The sequence below is a fragment of the Pogoniulus pusillus genome, chromosome 4, assembly GCF_015220805.1.
Source record: "Pogoniulus pusillus isolate bPogPus1 chromosome 4, bPogPus1.pri, whole genome shotgun sequence".
NCBI lineage: Eukaryota > Metazoa > Chordata > Aves > Piciformes > Lybiidae > Pogoniulus > Pogoniulus pusillus.
In genome coordinates this window covers 48,829,506-48,846,821 of record NC_087267.1, presented here as the reverse complement: position 1 = coordinate 48,846,821, position 17,316 = coordinate 48,829,506, and the positions used below count along the sequence as shown (strand labels likewise).

The 17,316-nt window shown below is 46.5% G+C and overlaps 1 protein-coding gene across 3 annotated transcripts in view; it reads left to right on the top strand.

Moving 5' to 3' along the window:
* Positions 1-17,316, top strand: part of ARHGAP8 (Rho GTPase activating protein 8) — a 76,858-nt gene that overhangs the window by 44,916 nt on the left and 14,626 nt on the right. For 2 of the 3 annotated variants that reach the window (XM_064142847.1, XM_064142848.1), the window contains exons 7-9: positions 147-245; positions 2,116-2,226; positions 11,683-11,756. In XM_064142847.1, coding sequence (XP_063998917.1) covers positions 147-245; positions 2,116-2,226; positions 11,683-11,756 — 284 coding nt within the window. The remainder of the gene's footprint in view (positions 1-146; positions 246-2,115; positions 2,227-11,682; positions 11,757-17,316) is intronic. The other variant, XM_064142846.1, reaches the window with a different exon arrangement.

The following is a 17,316-nucleotide window of genomic DNA, read 5'->3' as shown; positions in this document are numbered from 1 at the left end:
TTCAATTACAGTCTCGTTTTGAGTTGCATCAGCACTTGTATTTTTGTAATAGAAACTAGAGCCTTTGTGAATGTTCCTCCCATGCTGGTTGTTGTACTTCTTGGAGACTTTTTTCATTGTTGTGTTGTTTGTTTGTTTTTTTTTAGCCACAAATTTGGGAAAAAAGTCACCTACCTCAACTACTTAAGTGACCTGAGAGAGCATCTCAAATATGACCAGCTAAATATCCCTCAAGAAGTCCTCCGGTACGTGGAAAGTTTAAAAGACGTTGTCTCACTTTTAGGGAGCGGTGCCTCCTCTTCACTGTATACCAAGCAGAATCTACTTCTGTTTCTCCAGTAATTAAAAGTCTAATTTACCTTTTGGTGCTTGGTTGGATTTAACTCTGAAAGCTGCATCAAAGACATCCTGAAGTGTGCCAGGTGTTTCAAGAATAGAATACCATATAAATCTCTGGAGCATATTCTTGTTATGATTGCAGTTTCTGCGTGGGTGTTATAGCAAAGCCAATCCATATTTCTGGAGAGGAGAAGGCTCTGAGGTGACCTTATTGTGACCTTTCAGTATCTTAAGGGGGCCTTCAAGAAAGCTGGGGAGGGACTTTTTAGGCTGTCAGATAGTGATAGGACTAGGGGGAATAGAACAAAGGTGGAAATAGGTAGATTCAGACTGGATGTTAGGAAGAAGTTCTTCAGCATGAGGGTGGTGAGACCCTGGAATGAGTTGCCCAAGGAGATGATGGAAGCCTCATCCCTGGAGGTGTTTCAGGCCAGGCTGGATGAGGCTCTGGCCAGCCTCATCTAGGGTAGGGTGTCCCTGCCCATGGCAGGGGAATTGGAATGTGTCCAGAGAAGGGCAACAAAGCTGGTGAAAGGCCTGGAACGCAAACCCTATGAGGAGAGGCTGAGGGAGCTGGGGGTGTGCATCCTGCAGCAGAGGAGGCTCAGGGTAGACCTCATTGCTCTCTACAACTACCTGAAGGGAGGTTGTAGCCAGGTGGGGGTTGGTCTCTTCTCCCAGGCAGCCAGCAATAGAATGAGTGACACAGTCTCAAGCTGTGCCAGGGAAGGTCTAGGCTGGATGTTAGGAGGAAGTTGTTGTCAGAGAGAATGATTGGCATTGGAATGGGCTGCCCAGGGAGATGGTGGAGTTGCCATCCCTGGAGGTGTTGAAGCCAAGCCTGGATGGGGCTGGGTGCTAGGTCGGACTGGCTGAGCTTGGAGGTTTCTTCCAACCTGGTTCATTCTGTCCTTGGAACTGGATGATCCTTGTGGTCCTTTCCAACCCTGACTGATTCTGTGATTCTATGTCATTATGAGTAGCACCTAATATCCATGGCCAAAAAAGTAATCTTGACCTTCTTACTTGCATATTGCAACAGATTAAATTACTTCTTTTTGCTTTAAGTATTCCCAGTCAGCAAAGTGTCACTTGATTTTAAACTCATAGATCCATCTCTTGTTAGCAGATCCATTACTTTTTTTATCATGTGTGTTGAAGAAGGGTACTGGAGAGCGGGCAGGAGGGAAAAACAGAAAGAGATGCATAGGGCTGGAATTGTCAAGTGCCAGTATGAGTATCAATAACAGTCTTCTAGGTGCAGCATTTTACACAGAAATGCTTTGATGTACTGACAGGAAGTGAATTCATGTCCGTGCTGAACGGAAGGAAGTGGAAGCTTTGATTGTGGCTGTTACTGATGCCTGGTGGGCTTCTGCGCAGTTCTTGTGTAAATATGGAATCACAGCAAATACCTCACAGCTCGGAGGTTATCGATTACATTGCATGGTTGCCAGAGAAATGGAAGTTGTCTTTGAGTAGCAAATTGGTTTGAATTGTGCTGTTAAATTGTAGTGTGTTCCTATTTTTTGGATGCATTTATTAGAATGCTCCACTGACGGAAACAAAAGAACTCTTCTGTGTCTTGCTTAACTGTTCTGTCGCAAATACTGCTTAAAAACTTGTCTGATGTTTAAATTAAATTCAAGTTCTTTAAGACTTGCAGCATGTAGACTATCACCAAGAGATCAGCATCGCAGGCAATACTGATATCTGTTCCAATGCAGTCTGTCAGCCCTGCCCTACAGAAAATCAATGATTGCTTGACTTTTGCAGACACGATGAAAATCTTCGGAGGAAGCAGAAGGGAGAACTGCCACCTGTAGTTAAGGTTCCACCGCCACGGCCACCTCTGCCTACCCAGCAATTTGGAGTCAGCCTGCAATAGTAAGCCCTGAGATTTCTAAAGTAGAAGATTTCTGTATGCTGCACCCTTCTGTAAGGTGCAGCCTTGCTGGGCAGAATGCAGATAGCTTGTTTGGTTTATCTTCAGTTTTTCATTCTTTCTGAAAGCCACACAACTCTGAGGCCAGACAGTCAGTTTTATGAACTCAGGACAGGGCTTGCAGTCCCAGTGACTTTCCTGGTCTTCATGTTTGCAGTTAGTGCTAGCACAGCTGCACAGCTTTTCTCCCACTGGCCAGAAGTTTGTTAACACCTGAAGTGTTAACTGGTGCATGCTGCCAATATGAAAATGTTCTGGAGGTACTTAGATGGTGGATAGTAAAAGCAAACCAAAGCTGCTAATATGGCTGCTTGAGCCTTTATATATTGTCATTTCATTGCTCACATGTTGCTCTGATGAGAGTGTTATGAAATGAGTGAAATCTCTCTCCTCCAGAAATGTCCTGACAGCTGTTTACATAGATTAGAGCACTGCATGTGGTATAAGAAACAATTCACTGTACAGGAGGAACGAGATGGCAGTAGTACTTGCAAGACTGAATTTTGGTTAAGAACCAACACAAAGCAATATTACCAAACCTCCTAGCTTCCTACCCCACAGGCATTTCTGCCATCTTTCTGTGGCATCCTTTCCAGAATCAGCTAAAGAACACTGATCCTATTCAGCAAAGGCAGTTTAGGCTGTCTGACTGACACGTGGACGTTTGTCGAACCTCCTCCCACCCCCAGTCTGCTGTTCTGCTCCTAACGCTTCAGCTCTAAATGAGATGTATAATATAATCTTCCCCTGGTTGAATGTTAAGCATTATTCCTCTCTGGAAGGCCTGAAATTAGCACAATCAATATCTATTGTGTAAGAGCTACTATGACACTAACTTTTATGGTGGCTCTTTAGAGTTCAACCTCACGCTTGAAACATGGTTAACTCACTTTCCTAATGCAGAGAATCTCTCACTGGGTGATTAAGAAGGACGTTGCATGCCACCGCTGCAGCAGTCCAACTGTTTGCAGGCACACCGGCACTTACCTCCAGCGCAGCTTGGCTGCTCCAGGAGTGCCCTCATCCTTCTTGCAGCCATCTGCGATTAGACAGCAGGTTGTCTGCCACTCTTACCATCTGCTAGTCCTGTTTTATTTCTCTGGCTGTGCCTGAACAGTGAGCAGTGTTTTGCACTGGACTGCACGCGGTGCAGTCAGTATTCCTGGCTCTGCTGCTTTCTGTCTGTGTTTCAGTCATCAATTGTGTCCTTTGCTGCCTGCCCTGGATATCCCTAAGTATAAAAAGGGTGACTGGTGACTGCTCCATGAAGAGCTTTTCTTTGGATGATCCGTGAGTGGAGGAATACCAAGTGAGGCATCACTTTAATTTTTGGCCCAGGCAATTAGTACAAGCAGTGGAGCTGCTGACAGAGAAGCTCTCTCCGTGTGTGGGTGCAGTGCACAGCGCTCAGGTGCCCGAAGTGGATATACAAGGGGATGTTTGTTCCTTCACTTTGCCCTTCCTTGTCCAGATTTCCTCTTGCAGAAGAGCTGTAGTGGTGTTACCACCTAGAACTTAACAATTAAACAAGTCCTCTACAACTTCTAAATGAGAAATAAAGGAACTAATTCAGACTGTGTGAAGAAAGGGAAAGTTAACGGAAGAGAGGGGAAGATACAGGTGGGAGTGCCTAAAATCTGAACCCCAAAGAAAGTATCAACTTCAATTCTCATGAATGATTATGGGTTGGACTTGATGATCTTGCAGGTCTCCTCCAACCTGGTCTATTCTGTGATTTGCTTTTGCTAATATCCTCTCTTTCAATGGGCTGTAGTGGCAAAATGATGGTTACTTCCTACCTGTCTAGCACAGATGCAGGTTTGAAGTTGTCTTCTAGGTGAGGCTCTTCCCTTCAAAGGAAGAGAGGCTACAGAGAAGCTCTGATTTTATTTTCTATAGGCTTGTGCAAGTACATGTGCTGTGTATTTCATTACAGTTAGTACAAACTGTGCTGCCAGGGATCTGCTGAGCTAAAGCTACTGACATTAAATGAGTGTTTCTGTGTAGAATCTTTTTCTCTAGGCTTGAGGTTTCATCAGGTGCAGTACTTCTGGGGTAACTTTTTTTCAGTCTGTGAAAGGTTGGTGAATGAGATTTATCATCACAGGTGATGTAGTTTTGCTAAGACATTCGATGATGATATCCCAGTGACTTCTGACTTCAGAAGGAGGTCAAGCTGTAGCCTTCTGAATGTGTCTCTGAAAAGAGCAGGCGGTGCTCTCTCTGGTAACACCTCCTCATGTAACTTTCTTTCTCAGTTTATATTGGTTAATACATTTGCTTTCCAGAACTGTATTTAAAAGCTAGAACAGCAAGAAATGACTAAGCATTGGTTTAAAGTATCTTGCTTTTGTCCCTCAGGCAGAGGCAGGAGGAAAATATTTTGTTAGTAGAGCAAAATGAAGCTCAAAACTGAAGGAAGTTTACATCTAGACACTGATAAATGGGTGTGTGGTGCCTTGTCTTGGAGGAATCTGTTCACTCAAAGACATTTTTAACCTTCTAGTGTCAGATTTTCAAAATGCCGTCATGCAATGTGGCATTTAAAAATCATGGAAAGTCTGTGGGAGTTTGGAACGTGATTCTTTGACATGTAATCTATATCACGTTTGGTTTAACTTAGCAGTGAGCTGAAGGACTTGTTAGGAAGTTAGTTCAAAACTTTTCTGTCTTACGTTACTCTCGGCCACTCAGGATCCAAAATCTTCACTTAAAACTGCTTGCATTAGATCTCTTTAATCCCTCACTTTTACCCCAAGTTCTTTGCGAAGAGGAAAAAACCAAAGCACACCAAGCCTATATTAATAATTTATTAAGCTTTATGTACATTTGCTTGGCTGGGATACAGGTACAGAGGTGAACTGGAAAACCTTTCTCATTGTAAGCTCATGTGAGGACTCAATAATTTGGTCTGCAGCTAGAACCTGAGCCTAGTACCACATTGTCCTGGTCTTGAAGTTGTCACTGGAAGTATGTTAATGTAAACAACAATAAATTAGCTTACTAAAGGCAGTCTTCCCTATAAATTCTTTATGCCTACATATATAGAGCAGACTTGTCCAGATTCCTAAAAGAGTCTTTCCCACAGCATTTCTGATCCTGCAGTACTGTGTGTCCAGGTCTGGAGCCCTCGTTAGAGAGGGACCTGATGGAGCAGGTCCAGAAGAGGGCCACGAAAACGATCAGAAGGTGGAGCACCTCTGCTACAAAGACAGGCTGAGGGAGCTGTTCAGCCTGGAGAAGAGGAGGCTCCAGGGAGACCTCCTAGCAGCTTTCCAGTACCTGAAGAGGGCCTACAAGAAGGATGGAGAAAGACTGTACACAAAAGCCTGCAGGGACAGGAGCAGAGGCAGATTTAGATTGGAATTTGGGAACAAGTTTTTTACTATGAGGGTAGTGGAACACTGGAACAGGTTGCCCAGGGAGGTGATTAGGGCCCATCCCTGGGGATGTTTGAGGTGGGATTTGATGGGACTCTGGGTAGCCTGGTCTAGTTGGGAATGTCCCTACTGACTGCAGGGTGGAGCTGGACTGGCTGACGTTTGAAGGTCCCTTCCAGCCCAGCCCATTCTGTCATTCTGTGATTCTATCCCTGACCTGTATTGCCAGGTTGCCAAGTTGCAGCTTTAATGGTTTGAACTCATGTTAACACCTATGTGATTTTCTTGAAAATACGAAATAACACAACTGGAACTAATATTCATGAGGATATCAGACAGAAGAGTCCTCCTGAGGAGGATCTTTCCACACTTAATATTTCAGTTACAGTAGTGTTAGAGGAATCCATGCTCAGATTTAGCAGGTACTTGAGAGTGCATAGCATAGAGTGGGTGAGACAGAGCGAACATTTAGTGTTTATTGTGTCCTTCTGTAACTTGGTAATTCAAGCTTCTTGTGTGCAGGTAGCGTGAAGAGAGTAACAATTGTAATCACAGAACAGAACTTTAGAGGTTGGAAGGGATCTCCAGAGATCCATCGAGTTTGACCTCCCTGCCAAGGCAGGATTCCCTAGGGTTGTTCACACAGGAATGCATCCAGGCAGGTTTTGAAATCTCCAGAGAAGGAGACTCAGCAAACCTCTCTGGGCAGCCTGTTCCAGAGCTCTGTCACCCTCACTGTAAAGAAGTTTCTCCTCATGTTGAGCTGAAACCTACTCTGTTCCAGTTTGCAGCCATTGCTCCTTGTCTCATTGCTGCTGACCACCAAAAAGAGATTGGCTCCATCTGCTTGACACCCACCCCTCAGATACTTGTACACATTGATCAGATCTCCTCTCAGTTTCCTCTTCTCCAGACTAAAGAGCCCCAGGGCTCTCAGTCTCTCTCCATAGGGGAGATGCTAAGGTCCCCAGTCATCCTTCAGCAGGTCCCTGTCTCTCTTAATGAGCTGGTTGAAAAGTTGATCAAGACTCGCGTTAAGTCTCCAATAGAGGGCAATACAGCAGCTGGCAAGGAGCAGCGTTAGAGCAGGACAAGCATACCATGGTACTTTCTCAGCTGTGATGTCCCAGCCTGTAGTGATCATAGGCTAGCACAGAAGAGTACCACAGTGCTATGAAAGCTATTTTCTATTACTCACCGGTAACTACCATGTCTTGTGTTGATATAGCAACGCTATTCTTCTGTTCTTCCAGCAGTGCTACCTTCACACATGAAACATAGGGCACCAGGAATTAGCTACTTGGAATCTATTTTTGGTAGTTTGCCCTGCATGTCAGGGTGAAAACCAAGATTGCTGTTCTAAAAAGCACTAGTAAAGATTTTGCTTTAAAAGGCAAGCAAAAACTGAGGATCCCTCTGCTTATGCTGTTCAGATAAGTACAGCTAATGTGCATGAATGAAGCTTCCTGCATATGCAGCACTTGGAAGGAATTAATAATTAAGTATGTGCACCAAGAGGTGTCATTGTCCTCTGCTGTACATTTGGCAGGCTCCTCTAAACCTCTGTTGTTGTGCCTGCTTGCCTCTATAATCAGGGAAGGCTGCAGCTGAGCTCCAGCATGGTGTTGACCTTGGCTAGCTATTGACATTGTGGTGCTTTCACTGATAGGGTTTAAAATCTAAAACTGGCTTTCTGTCGTGGGAAGACAGGAGCTGTTTTTGTTTGCTGTGGGTGAGGGGAGAGGGGCAGAGAACATGTACAGGATTGCTGCAGCTCAGCAGCTTTCACTTGTCGAGCTCTTGTCAGAAGCATTTCAGGGTGCCTTCCTCTACTCGTGCATGAGTGCATTCTAAACCGAAGCTCAGCGTGTCTCAGCAGGGAAACAGTGGAAAGGAAGGGAAGAGCAGAGGAAGAAAGATTATCAGCCCAGAATACTTACTGATGCTTCAGAACGGCACGTAAGGGCCTTTCGTGATAGCTGCCCACTGTCTACAAGTGAGTAATTGGGTATCTAACGTGTTGCAGTAACTAATGGTGTATCCTATCGTGAGGGGCATTCCTTCTCCCTGGCTACTATGTTTATCACAAGAGTTCCTTGTTGAATCTGACATGTTGCAGGAAGATTCAGATCTGTGAATCAGTTACGGGAAGCTGCACTGTGTGCACCAAGCTGAAAGAGTAAAGATCTCGATGTCAAATTCCCACTATAGTGCCTGATCACAGTATCACAGCATCACAGTATCACCAAGGTTGGAAGAGACCTCACAGATCATCAAGTCCAACCCTTTACCACAGTGCCCAAGGCTAGACCATGGCACCAAGTGCCACATCCAACCTTGCCTTGAACTGCCCCAGGGACGACGACTCCACCACCTCCCCAGGCAGCCCATTCCAGTGCCCAATGACTCTCTCAGTGAAGAACTTTCTCCTCACCTCGAGCCGAAATTTCCCCTGGCGCAGCCTGAGGCTGTGTCCTCTTGTTCTGGAGCTGGCCACCTGTGAGAAGAGAGCAACCTCCTCCTGGCCACAACCACCCTTCAGGTAGTTGTAGACAGCAATAAGGTCACCCCTGAGCCTCCTCTTCTCCAGGCTAAACAACCCCAGCTCCCTAAGCCTCTCCTCGTAGGGCTTGTGCTCGAGGCCTCTCACCAGCCTCGTCGCCCTTCTCTGGACACGCTCAAGCATCTCAATGTCCTTCCTAAACTGGGGGGCCCAGAACTGAACGCAGTACTCGAGGTGTGGTCTGACCAGTGCAGAGTACAGGGGCAGAATGACCTCCCTGCTCCTGCTGACCACACCACTCCTGATGCAGGCCAGGATGCCACTGGCTCTCTTGGCCACCTGGGCACACTGCTGGCTCATGTTCAGGCGGGTATCAATCAGTACCCCCAGATCCCTCTCTGTCTGGCTGCTCTCCAGCCACTCCGACCCCAGCCTGTATCTCTGCATGGGGTTGTTGTGGCCAAAGTGCAGCACCCTGCACTTTGAGCTATTGAACCCCATCCCATTGGCCTCTGCCCATCTGTACAGGCGGTCAAGGTCCCGCTGCAGAGCCCTTCTGCCCTCCAGCTCAGTCACATCTGTCCCCAGCTTGGTGTCATCTGCAAACTTGCTGATGACTGACTCGATGCCCTCATCCAGATCATCTATGAAGATGTTAAAGAGGATGGGGCCCAGCACTGATCCCTGAGGGACACCACTAGTGACTGGCCGCCAGCTGGATGTGGCACCATTCACCACCACTCTCTGGGTCCGGCCCTCCAGCCAGTTCCTAACCCAGCACAGAGTGTTGCCATCCAAGCCGCGGGCTGACAGCTTAGCCAGCAGTTTGCTGTGGGGGACAGTGTCAAAGGCCTTGCTGAAGTCCAGACAGACCACATCCACAGGCCTCCCCACATCCACCAAGCGGGTCACCTGATCATAGAAGGAGATCAGGTTAGAAAGGCAGGATCTGCCCTTCCTAAACCCATGCTGGCTGGACCTGAGATCCTTGCCATCCCTCAGGTGCGCAGTTATTGGCCCCAAGAGAACCTGCTCCATCAGTTTCCCTGGCACTGAGGTCAGGCTGACAGGTCTGTAGTTCCCAGGTTCCTCCATCCGACCCTTCTTGTGGATGGGGACCACGTTGGCCATTTTCCAGTCTCCTGGGACCTCTCCGGTGAGCCAGGACTGCTGGAAAATGATGGAGAGTGGCTTGGCCAGCTCAGCTGCCAGCTCTCTCAGCACCCTGGGATGGATCCCATCTGGTCCCATGGACTTGTGGGTGTCCAGGTGGCTCAGCAGGTCCTGAACTAATTCCTCATGAATTTCCAGGGGAACACACTGCTCCCCGACCCCATCCCCCAGTTTAAGAGGCCATTTGCCTCCTCCTCCTCTCTCCTTACTGTTGAAAACTGAGGCGAAGAAGGCATTCAGGACCTCTGCCTTTGCTTCATCATCAGTTATAGTGTTCCCCTCCCGGTCCAGTAAGGAGTGGAGGCTCTTCTTGCCCTTCCTTTTAGCGTTGATAAATTTATAAAAGTGATCTCCAGTGTCAGTTTGCATTGTCCATCGGGAAGCGCAGCTGCTCCTCACAGTGGCCCGAACAAAGCTAGAAGAATGCAGGTTCCTTGGCAGGATCCACGAAGAGAGGACAGAGGTGTCATTTTGTTGACCTCCAAGCTGGTCTGATTTACATTAGCTGAAGTAATGTCCTTATTTTCTGCCACCTCAGGTCTGGTGCACGGGAACACTATGTCCCACATTGTGAAATGCTGTGAAGATAGGCACCCCGCTCTGTCCAGCGCTGCAGAACTAGAGGAGGCCTTTGCATGTGGCTTCTAGTGACTATCCCAGTCTATCTTAAAATGCCATCTCTCTTGAGGATCTCTTTTGTTGTGCTAGGAATGGACTCTTTAAGGGAAATGGGAACGCTATGGAAAATGGTAGAACTGCAGAAACTTCTCTGCTTTTCCTAGAAAAAGGAAAATGATGTGTGGGGTTTATTGTTACAACTTACAGCCCAGTTGTTTGCCTCATCTCTGTGACAGATAAACTGGTGCTCGGCAGGAGCAAGTGCTGTAAGTGATCAGTGTGGTCTTTCTGCACTGCAATGGCAAACATGTTTATGGGTAACAGTAATGACTAGAAAACATTCATGAAAAGCTGCTGTGTTGCTGTTTGGTGCCTCTGGAGTCAACAGCTATAAGAAAGCAAAAACAATCGGTGCAGCCTCAGAGAGACTGAGAATGGGTTTCATGAGCTTAAATTGTCCACAATAAAGATGTAATAGTTTCTAAGCAAATTAAAGTCTTGATGATGTTTCCCTTTAAGTGAATTAGGCCTTTGACTAGTTTTGTTAAAAGTTGCCCTAAATGTTTAGGCTGCTAATCTGAATACACGAAACAGGGTGTTACAATTCCCTCATTTGGAATGAATGGGGTGTCCCATATCTTGATCAGCTGCAGGCATTTCCTCTGTTATCCCTCACATCCTTGATACTGACATCATCTCCCAGCTCCTTTTCTTGTTTAGTCCTGCATGGGGAAATATAATTTTACTGAGGATTTCCACTTTGCATGCTGTGCAAAGAATCACAGGATCACCTGGTTGGAGCAGGCCTTCAGATCATAGAGTCCTGCCATAACCTAGCATTTCCCTGCACACAGCTGTCCATGTCCCTGAGCACCTCATCTAAACATCTTCTAAATTCTTCCACTGCTTCCCTGGGCAGCCTATTCCAGTGCCCAATGCCCCTTTTGGTGATGAAAAATTTTCCTAATCTAAACCTTACCTGGTGCGAGAGGATGCTGTGATATCTGATAGCATACAGACATGCAGGCATTACTGCTTGTAAAGAGATGGGATGGAGGAAGAGTAGGACTGGCTGGGCAATGAAACCATAATTGGAAGAAATGGCACTGTGATCCCTGGAGTGGTGAACCACATCAAAGTGTTTGGTGGCTGAATAACCAAATAGCATGAAGTACATTTCCCTGCCAGCGGGAGTAAGAGAGGTAAAACCACGGATTGATTCAGTACCTGTGTTTCACTCTGCTTTTTCTGCAGATAGGCTGAGCTAAGGTAATCTTGCATTGTAGTATTAATTGAATTATTAGCTAAGGTAATTATGCATCGTGATGATGATATCTCATATTAAACTCTTCATCTCAACCCTGACTTTTGGGTGTTACTTTCCTCTTACTTCTGTCTTGGGGGAGCAGGGAGTTTAGCCCTTGTGCTAATAAACCATTACAGCCAGCAAGAAGAAGGCATTTGGAATCTCTGACTAGAGGCCCAGGTCACCTGTTTCAGTGGCTAGTTCAGTACCTGTTAGGAGATGTGGAGGGCTCTTGTGTTTGGTGAAGGCATCAAGATGTGGGCTCCTTAATTGTGGATTTTAAGATATGCTTTCCAATGTCTCCCAGGTTTTTGCTGAGACTGCTGTCTTGCTTTGAGTTCTTTGTCTCTAAGTGCCATGTAAATTCTTCGTCTGTAAATGCTGTCTAAAGGCTATTACTTGTTTTTTCCCCCAACAGTATCAAGGACAAAAATAAAGGCGAATTAATACCTCCAGTGATGAAGGAAACTGTGTCCTACCTTAAAAGAAAAGGTGAGTTTTGCGCCAAAAGGGCATGTGTCTGGCAGTAGCGTGAACCTCGGTGCCTGGTTGATTGAAGCGTTTACACAGGATGTGGTTAAGTCCTGAAGACTTGAGTGGCAAGTGGGCACTGCCTCGACATCTTTTGTGGGTTGGGAACACTCAGTATCAGATTGTTGTCCCACTGTGGAGAAAAAACACAGTAACTTTTTGCCTTTGGGGTTACATTAGAGAATAGCAAATGAAAGAAGATGCCTTGAAATATGCATCATCAACCTGTACCATGTCGTAGAAGTGCTTTGCCTGGAAAAGACCTCTAAGGTCTCCGAATCCAACCTCTAAGGACCTCTGCATCCACCTGTCAGCCTAGGACCGCCGTGACCATTAAACCATGTCCTGAAGTGCCATGGCCACGCGCTGGTTTTAAGTGGAACTCTCAGTAAGAGTAGGACGTGGCTGTAAAATCTCATTGAAAAAGCTGTTTGGCCGTAGTAAGCCTGGAGCCCTCCCTTCACAAAGTACTTTTCCTGGCATTTACAGGCCCTTTCACTGCAGTTACTTTATATGGATATACAGATTACAAAGACCCATAGCAAACATGGGAAGCATCCAAGTCTGAGCTCCCTGTATTGCATTCTCATACACAACAAAGAGAGGGTAGACTTTCAACCACTGATTATACCACGGAGCTCCCCAGTACAAAGAGGCCACAAAAATGATTAAGGAAATGGAACATCTCCCTTACAAGGAGAGGCAGAAAGAGATGAGGCTCTTCATCTTGGAGAAGACAAGCCTGAGGGGTGACCTCATCAGTGTTTATAAATATGTAAAGGTGAGTGCCAGCAAGCTGGAGCCAGGCTCTGCTGAGTGATGCCCAGTGACAGGACCAGGGGCAATGGTGGAAGCTGAGGCACAGGAAGTTTCATGTAAACATGAGGAAGATTTTTCTCTTTGTGAGGGTGACAGAGCCCTGGAACAGGCTGCCCGGGAGGTTGTGGAGTCTCCCTCTCTGGAGATATTCCAAACCCATTCAGAGTCCCTGTCATTCTGTGATTCTGTGAAACCTGACCAACATAAAGGTCCAAATATCAAGTGCCATGTGTGAGGTATTTCCTACACAGTCACAAAGGCACATGCAGGGAGGAATTCAGAGGTGAAGCTGCAGACTTTAAATTCCTTTTCCAAGTGTAATGGGGTGTTATGTTTTCATACCTGATTTTAAGGAAGTCACAGCAACACTTCTGTAGCCCTTCATGCTCCAGCACCTCAGAATTTCACAAATGGTTGCTGAATCTTAGAATAACAAATCTGCAGCCTAAGTACACTTAGCTTACAGGTGGCAGAACATAAGCAGAGCATTACTGAGTTATGTGGCTGGCACAGCATTACACAGTGGTAGAACTCTGGGAATAATTCCCAAGATCCCTGAAAGAAAGAATGTGAATATTTTACAGATGTGTTAAGAAGATTGGTTCAGGGCTTTTCACAGTATCGCAGTATCAACAAGGTTGGAAAAGACCTCACAGATCATCAAGTCCAACCCTTTACCACAGAGCTCAAGGCTAGACCATGGCACCAAGTGCCATGTCCAATCCTGCCTTGAACAGCCCCAGGGACGGCGACTCCACCACCTCCCCGGGCAGCCCATTCCAGTGTCCAATAACTCTCTCAGGGAAGAACTTTCTCCTCACCTCAAGCCTAAATCTCCCCTGGTGTAGCTTGAGGCTGTGTCCTCTTGTTCTGGTGCTGGCCACCTGAGAGAAGAGAGCAACCTCCTCCTGGCCACAACCACCCCTCAGGTAGTTGTAGACAGCAATAAGGTCACCCCTGAGCCTCCTGTTCTCCAGGCTAACCAATCCCAGCTCCCTCAGCCTCTCCTCGTAGGGCTGTGCTCAAGGCCTCTCCCCAGCCTCGTTGCCCTTCTCTGGACATGCTCAAGCATCATCTTGTTGTTTTGTTATGTTGAGGTTTTTTGGGGGGGAGTGGGCTGTTGGTTTTTGTTTGTTTTCTTTTAAGAAAGGAAACCACTGGTGTTTGGTATGTCATGAAGTTTGGTTGATGTTTGAACAACTTCTGAGGAGCAGCAGAGGGAGCAGATTTTTGAAAAACTTTTGAGGAGCAGCATGATTTTTGTTAGGATAAAAACTAGACTCAGGTTTCTGTATTGCTGTTAATTTTATTCTGTCTGAGATTCTCCTCCTTTAAAGAGCTATCTGTATTGACAGCACACAAAAAATGAAATAGACATTCTGTATTCTTCTGTAGAAAGTAATTTTTTCATGGTTGGGTTTCCTATCTTCAGTGAAGCTGATTAATGACATGCACGGAAGAGCAGAAGAAATGTCTGCTTACAGTCTGCACAGCATCTCCGGGGATGCTGCTGTATAGAACAGCTAGCTCCTTGCTGATTGAGCTTCAAAATACTTGCAGCAGACAAGGTCAAATACTGGAGTGGGGCCAGCTCTGCTGTTAAAGGTGCCTGCTGCAGTACGTGAAGAGTTCCTAATAGACTTTATTGAAAGCCTCTGGGTCCAAATCAGGAATGGCTGGCTGGCAGGACCAGGAAAGTCCTTCTGCCCCTGTACTCAGCACTGGTCAGGCCACATCTTGAGTGCTGTGTCCAGTTCTGGGCCACTCAAGTTAAGAAAGATGTTGAGGTGCTTGAACGTGCCCAGAGACGGGCACCAAGGTTGGTGAGGGTGCTGGAGCACAGCCCTGTGAGGAGAGGCTGAGGGAGCTGGGGGTGTGCAGCCTGCAGAAGAGGAGACTCAGGGCAGACCTTTATTACTCTCCACAACTACCTGAAAGGAGGTTGTAGCCAGGTCAGGTTTGGCTCTTCTGCCAGGCACCCAGTGACAGAACAGCCTCGACCTGTTCCAGGGCAAGTTTAGGCTGGATATTAGGAAGAAGTCCTTCACAGAAAGAGTGATTGGCATTGGAATGGGCTGCCCAGAGAGGTGGTGGAGTCACCATCCCTGGAGGTGTTTAAGGGAAGGCTGAGTAAGGCACTTAGTTAGTTAGAAGGGTTAGGCAATAGGTTGGACTCGATGATCTTGAAGGTCCTTTCCAACCTGGTTCTTTCTGTGACTCTGTGGAATGCTCGGTTGCTAATCAAGCCCATAAAGCTCTTTGGGTCTGCTGTTTCCAGACCAGTGCAAGTAATGAAAACTGTGCAGATGCAGCTTGCACAAAACACTATGATTGGATGCATGGAATGCGAATAGATCACGGCTAGGAAAGTTGCATGCCAGTGAGTGGCAGCTTGAGACAATCCCTGTAATTATAATTGTAAGTAGATAATTAAAGCTTGTCTAATGTATCAGTTGATGCCCCATCTAGAGATGAAAGTCAGACTTGTTTTTTAAACTGTTGTGAAGCAATCACACTTGCATATGTTTAGCTTATCTAAATAGGCAAATACCTCTTCCTGCCTAATCGCATGAATCAAGAGAGCTACAATGAGCGTCGAATATGCACTAGTACCTCACTTCTTGCAGCTCTGACTGTTTAGAACTTGCATGAAAATCTAGTCGCTAAAATGTGAACGGATTTAACCTTTCGGCTGTGCTTAGGAAGAGAGCTTTGCATATCTTACACTTCCTCAAACCTATTAAAAACTTTTAGAGAGATCAGAGGCTTATGGCCGTTGTATTGTGCTGGTAACGTAATTCTTGCACTGATCTGACAGACAACCTCCTCTGTGTCTTTTGTTTCGTCTCGTCACTATTGCACCAGTCCCGTGCTTTGCCTCTCAACCTCGCAACGATTGCTGAGTTCAGCTCAAATACCCACAGCTCTCTGAAGCAGCAATGCCAGCTCTGTGGAACAAGGGGAAAAGAGCAAATCTTAGCTCTCGTGGTTGTGATAAAGAAAAGGTTGGCTCAACTGTCACTGAAGGATTTCTCTTTGGCAAAATGTTTATAATTCTAAAAGCAGGAATCATGCTTGGGTTTTCCCCAGACTTCATCTTTCTTGGCTGAAAATTCATCTGTTCAGTGCAGTATAAGCACAGTTTGTAAAAGGTAGTCTCTGAGGAAGCATAGTGATATTTTTGAGCCAAGCCCTTGTCCTGCTTTCTGCGTCTCCCCGAGTCAGTGGCACGATAACAGTGGGCACTGAGAAGCAGTCCAGCCCATGCACTTGCTGGCCAGACTGTCTTGTTTTGTCCCTAGCTCTCTGTCCTCCTGTGCCTCCAGGGAAAAAAGTCAAGGGTGCTTTCAGCGTTGATCTTTTCCAACCAAGGCCAGGTTTGCTCAGAGCTGTCATATTCCCCATGGCAGGGAGATCTCCACAAGCCAGATTCCTAAGGAGAGATGGCTTGTCAGGTAGAGTGTTTTCTGACGTTCTCAGCCAGCTGGTGCCAAGTGCCTGCCACGCTCAGGCTGCTGAGCAGTAGGCGACAGACATGCATTTCTTTGCACTGGGTTTAAAGTGTGCAGGTATCTGCTGTACCTGCTCTCTGCTATGGTTGTAACTCTTTGAAAGTGGAATGTCTCACTTCTGCTCTCAACCCCAGCGAGTGTCGATTCCTATGCTGGCAGCCCCAAGAGGCTGGCTGGCAGCGTTCTTTGCACTCCAGATGCAGCCATGTACATAGGGAAGGCTTCAGTTCACCTTCTGGAAGTGACAAAGACTCACTGTCGCTACCCTCTTCCATTTACCTGTGGCATAGTTTGCAGCTTTGCAGAATTAGCAGGGAGTGGGCTTGGGTTTCCACCCTGGGTTGCCACATTGCTACATTTCCTCATCTATATGCCTAAAAGCAATATCTGAAACTGAGACACTAAAGCTACTGCAAAATGGTGCTTCATCCACAGGGTTAGGAATTCTTAGAGTCACAGAATGTCAGGGGCTGGAAGGGACCTCCAAAGCTCATCCAGTCCAGACCCCTGCCAGAGCAGGGTCACCTATACCAGATCACACAGGAATGCATCCTTGTGGGTTTTGAATATTTCCAGAGAGAGAGAGACTCCACAGCCCCCCTGGGTAGCCTATTCCAGAGTTCTGTCCCCCTCACAGGGAGAAAATTCTTCCTCATTTTGAAATGAAACTTCCTATGCCTCAGTTTCCACCTTTGCCCCTGGACCTGTCATCAGGTGTCACCCAGCAGAGCCTGGCTCCACAACTTTGAAAGCTCAGGGAATATGTGACACCCATTGGGTCCATTCTCTAGTGCTAAGACTGACTTCTTGAACAGATGTGATGCAGGAGCTGTAGTAGTATTCAGACTAGGCACTAGTCTGCAATAGCGTGCTGGCAGGCTGAGGAAACTTCTGGTTTCTAAAGTTCACCAATCCTTTTTCATCCTAATGACTCCAATGCCTTTGACAGATTGCTTCACGACATATTTTTCTTCCTTGATCTTTCAATTTTCTGCCTCAGTTTCAGGCAACACTGTTTGCAGAAGTGTTCTTTCCAATGTGGAAGCACATTTTGGCACAAGTGAGCCAAAATTCCTCTTCTTGTACCAAATTACTGAGTGGGCTCTGACAGCAGGATGTCCTCATCCCCAACAGCCAAATTAACATTTTAATAGTGAGTGTGGGTTTCTTCCTCATGTGTTTATCCGACA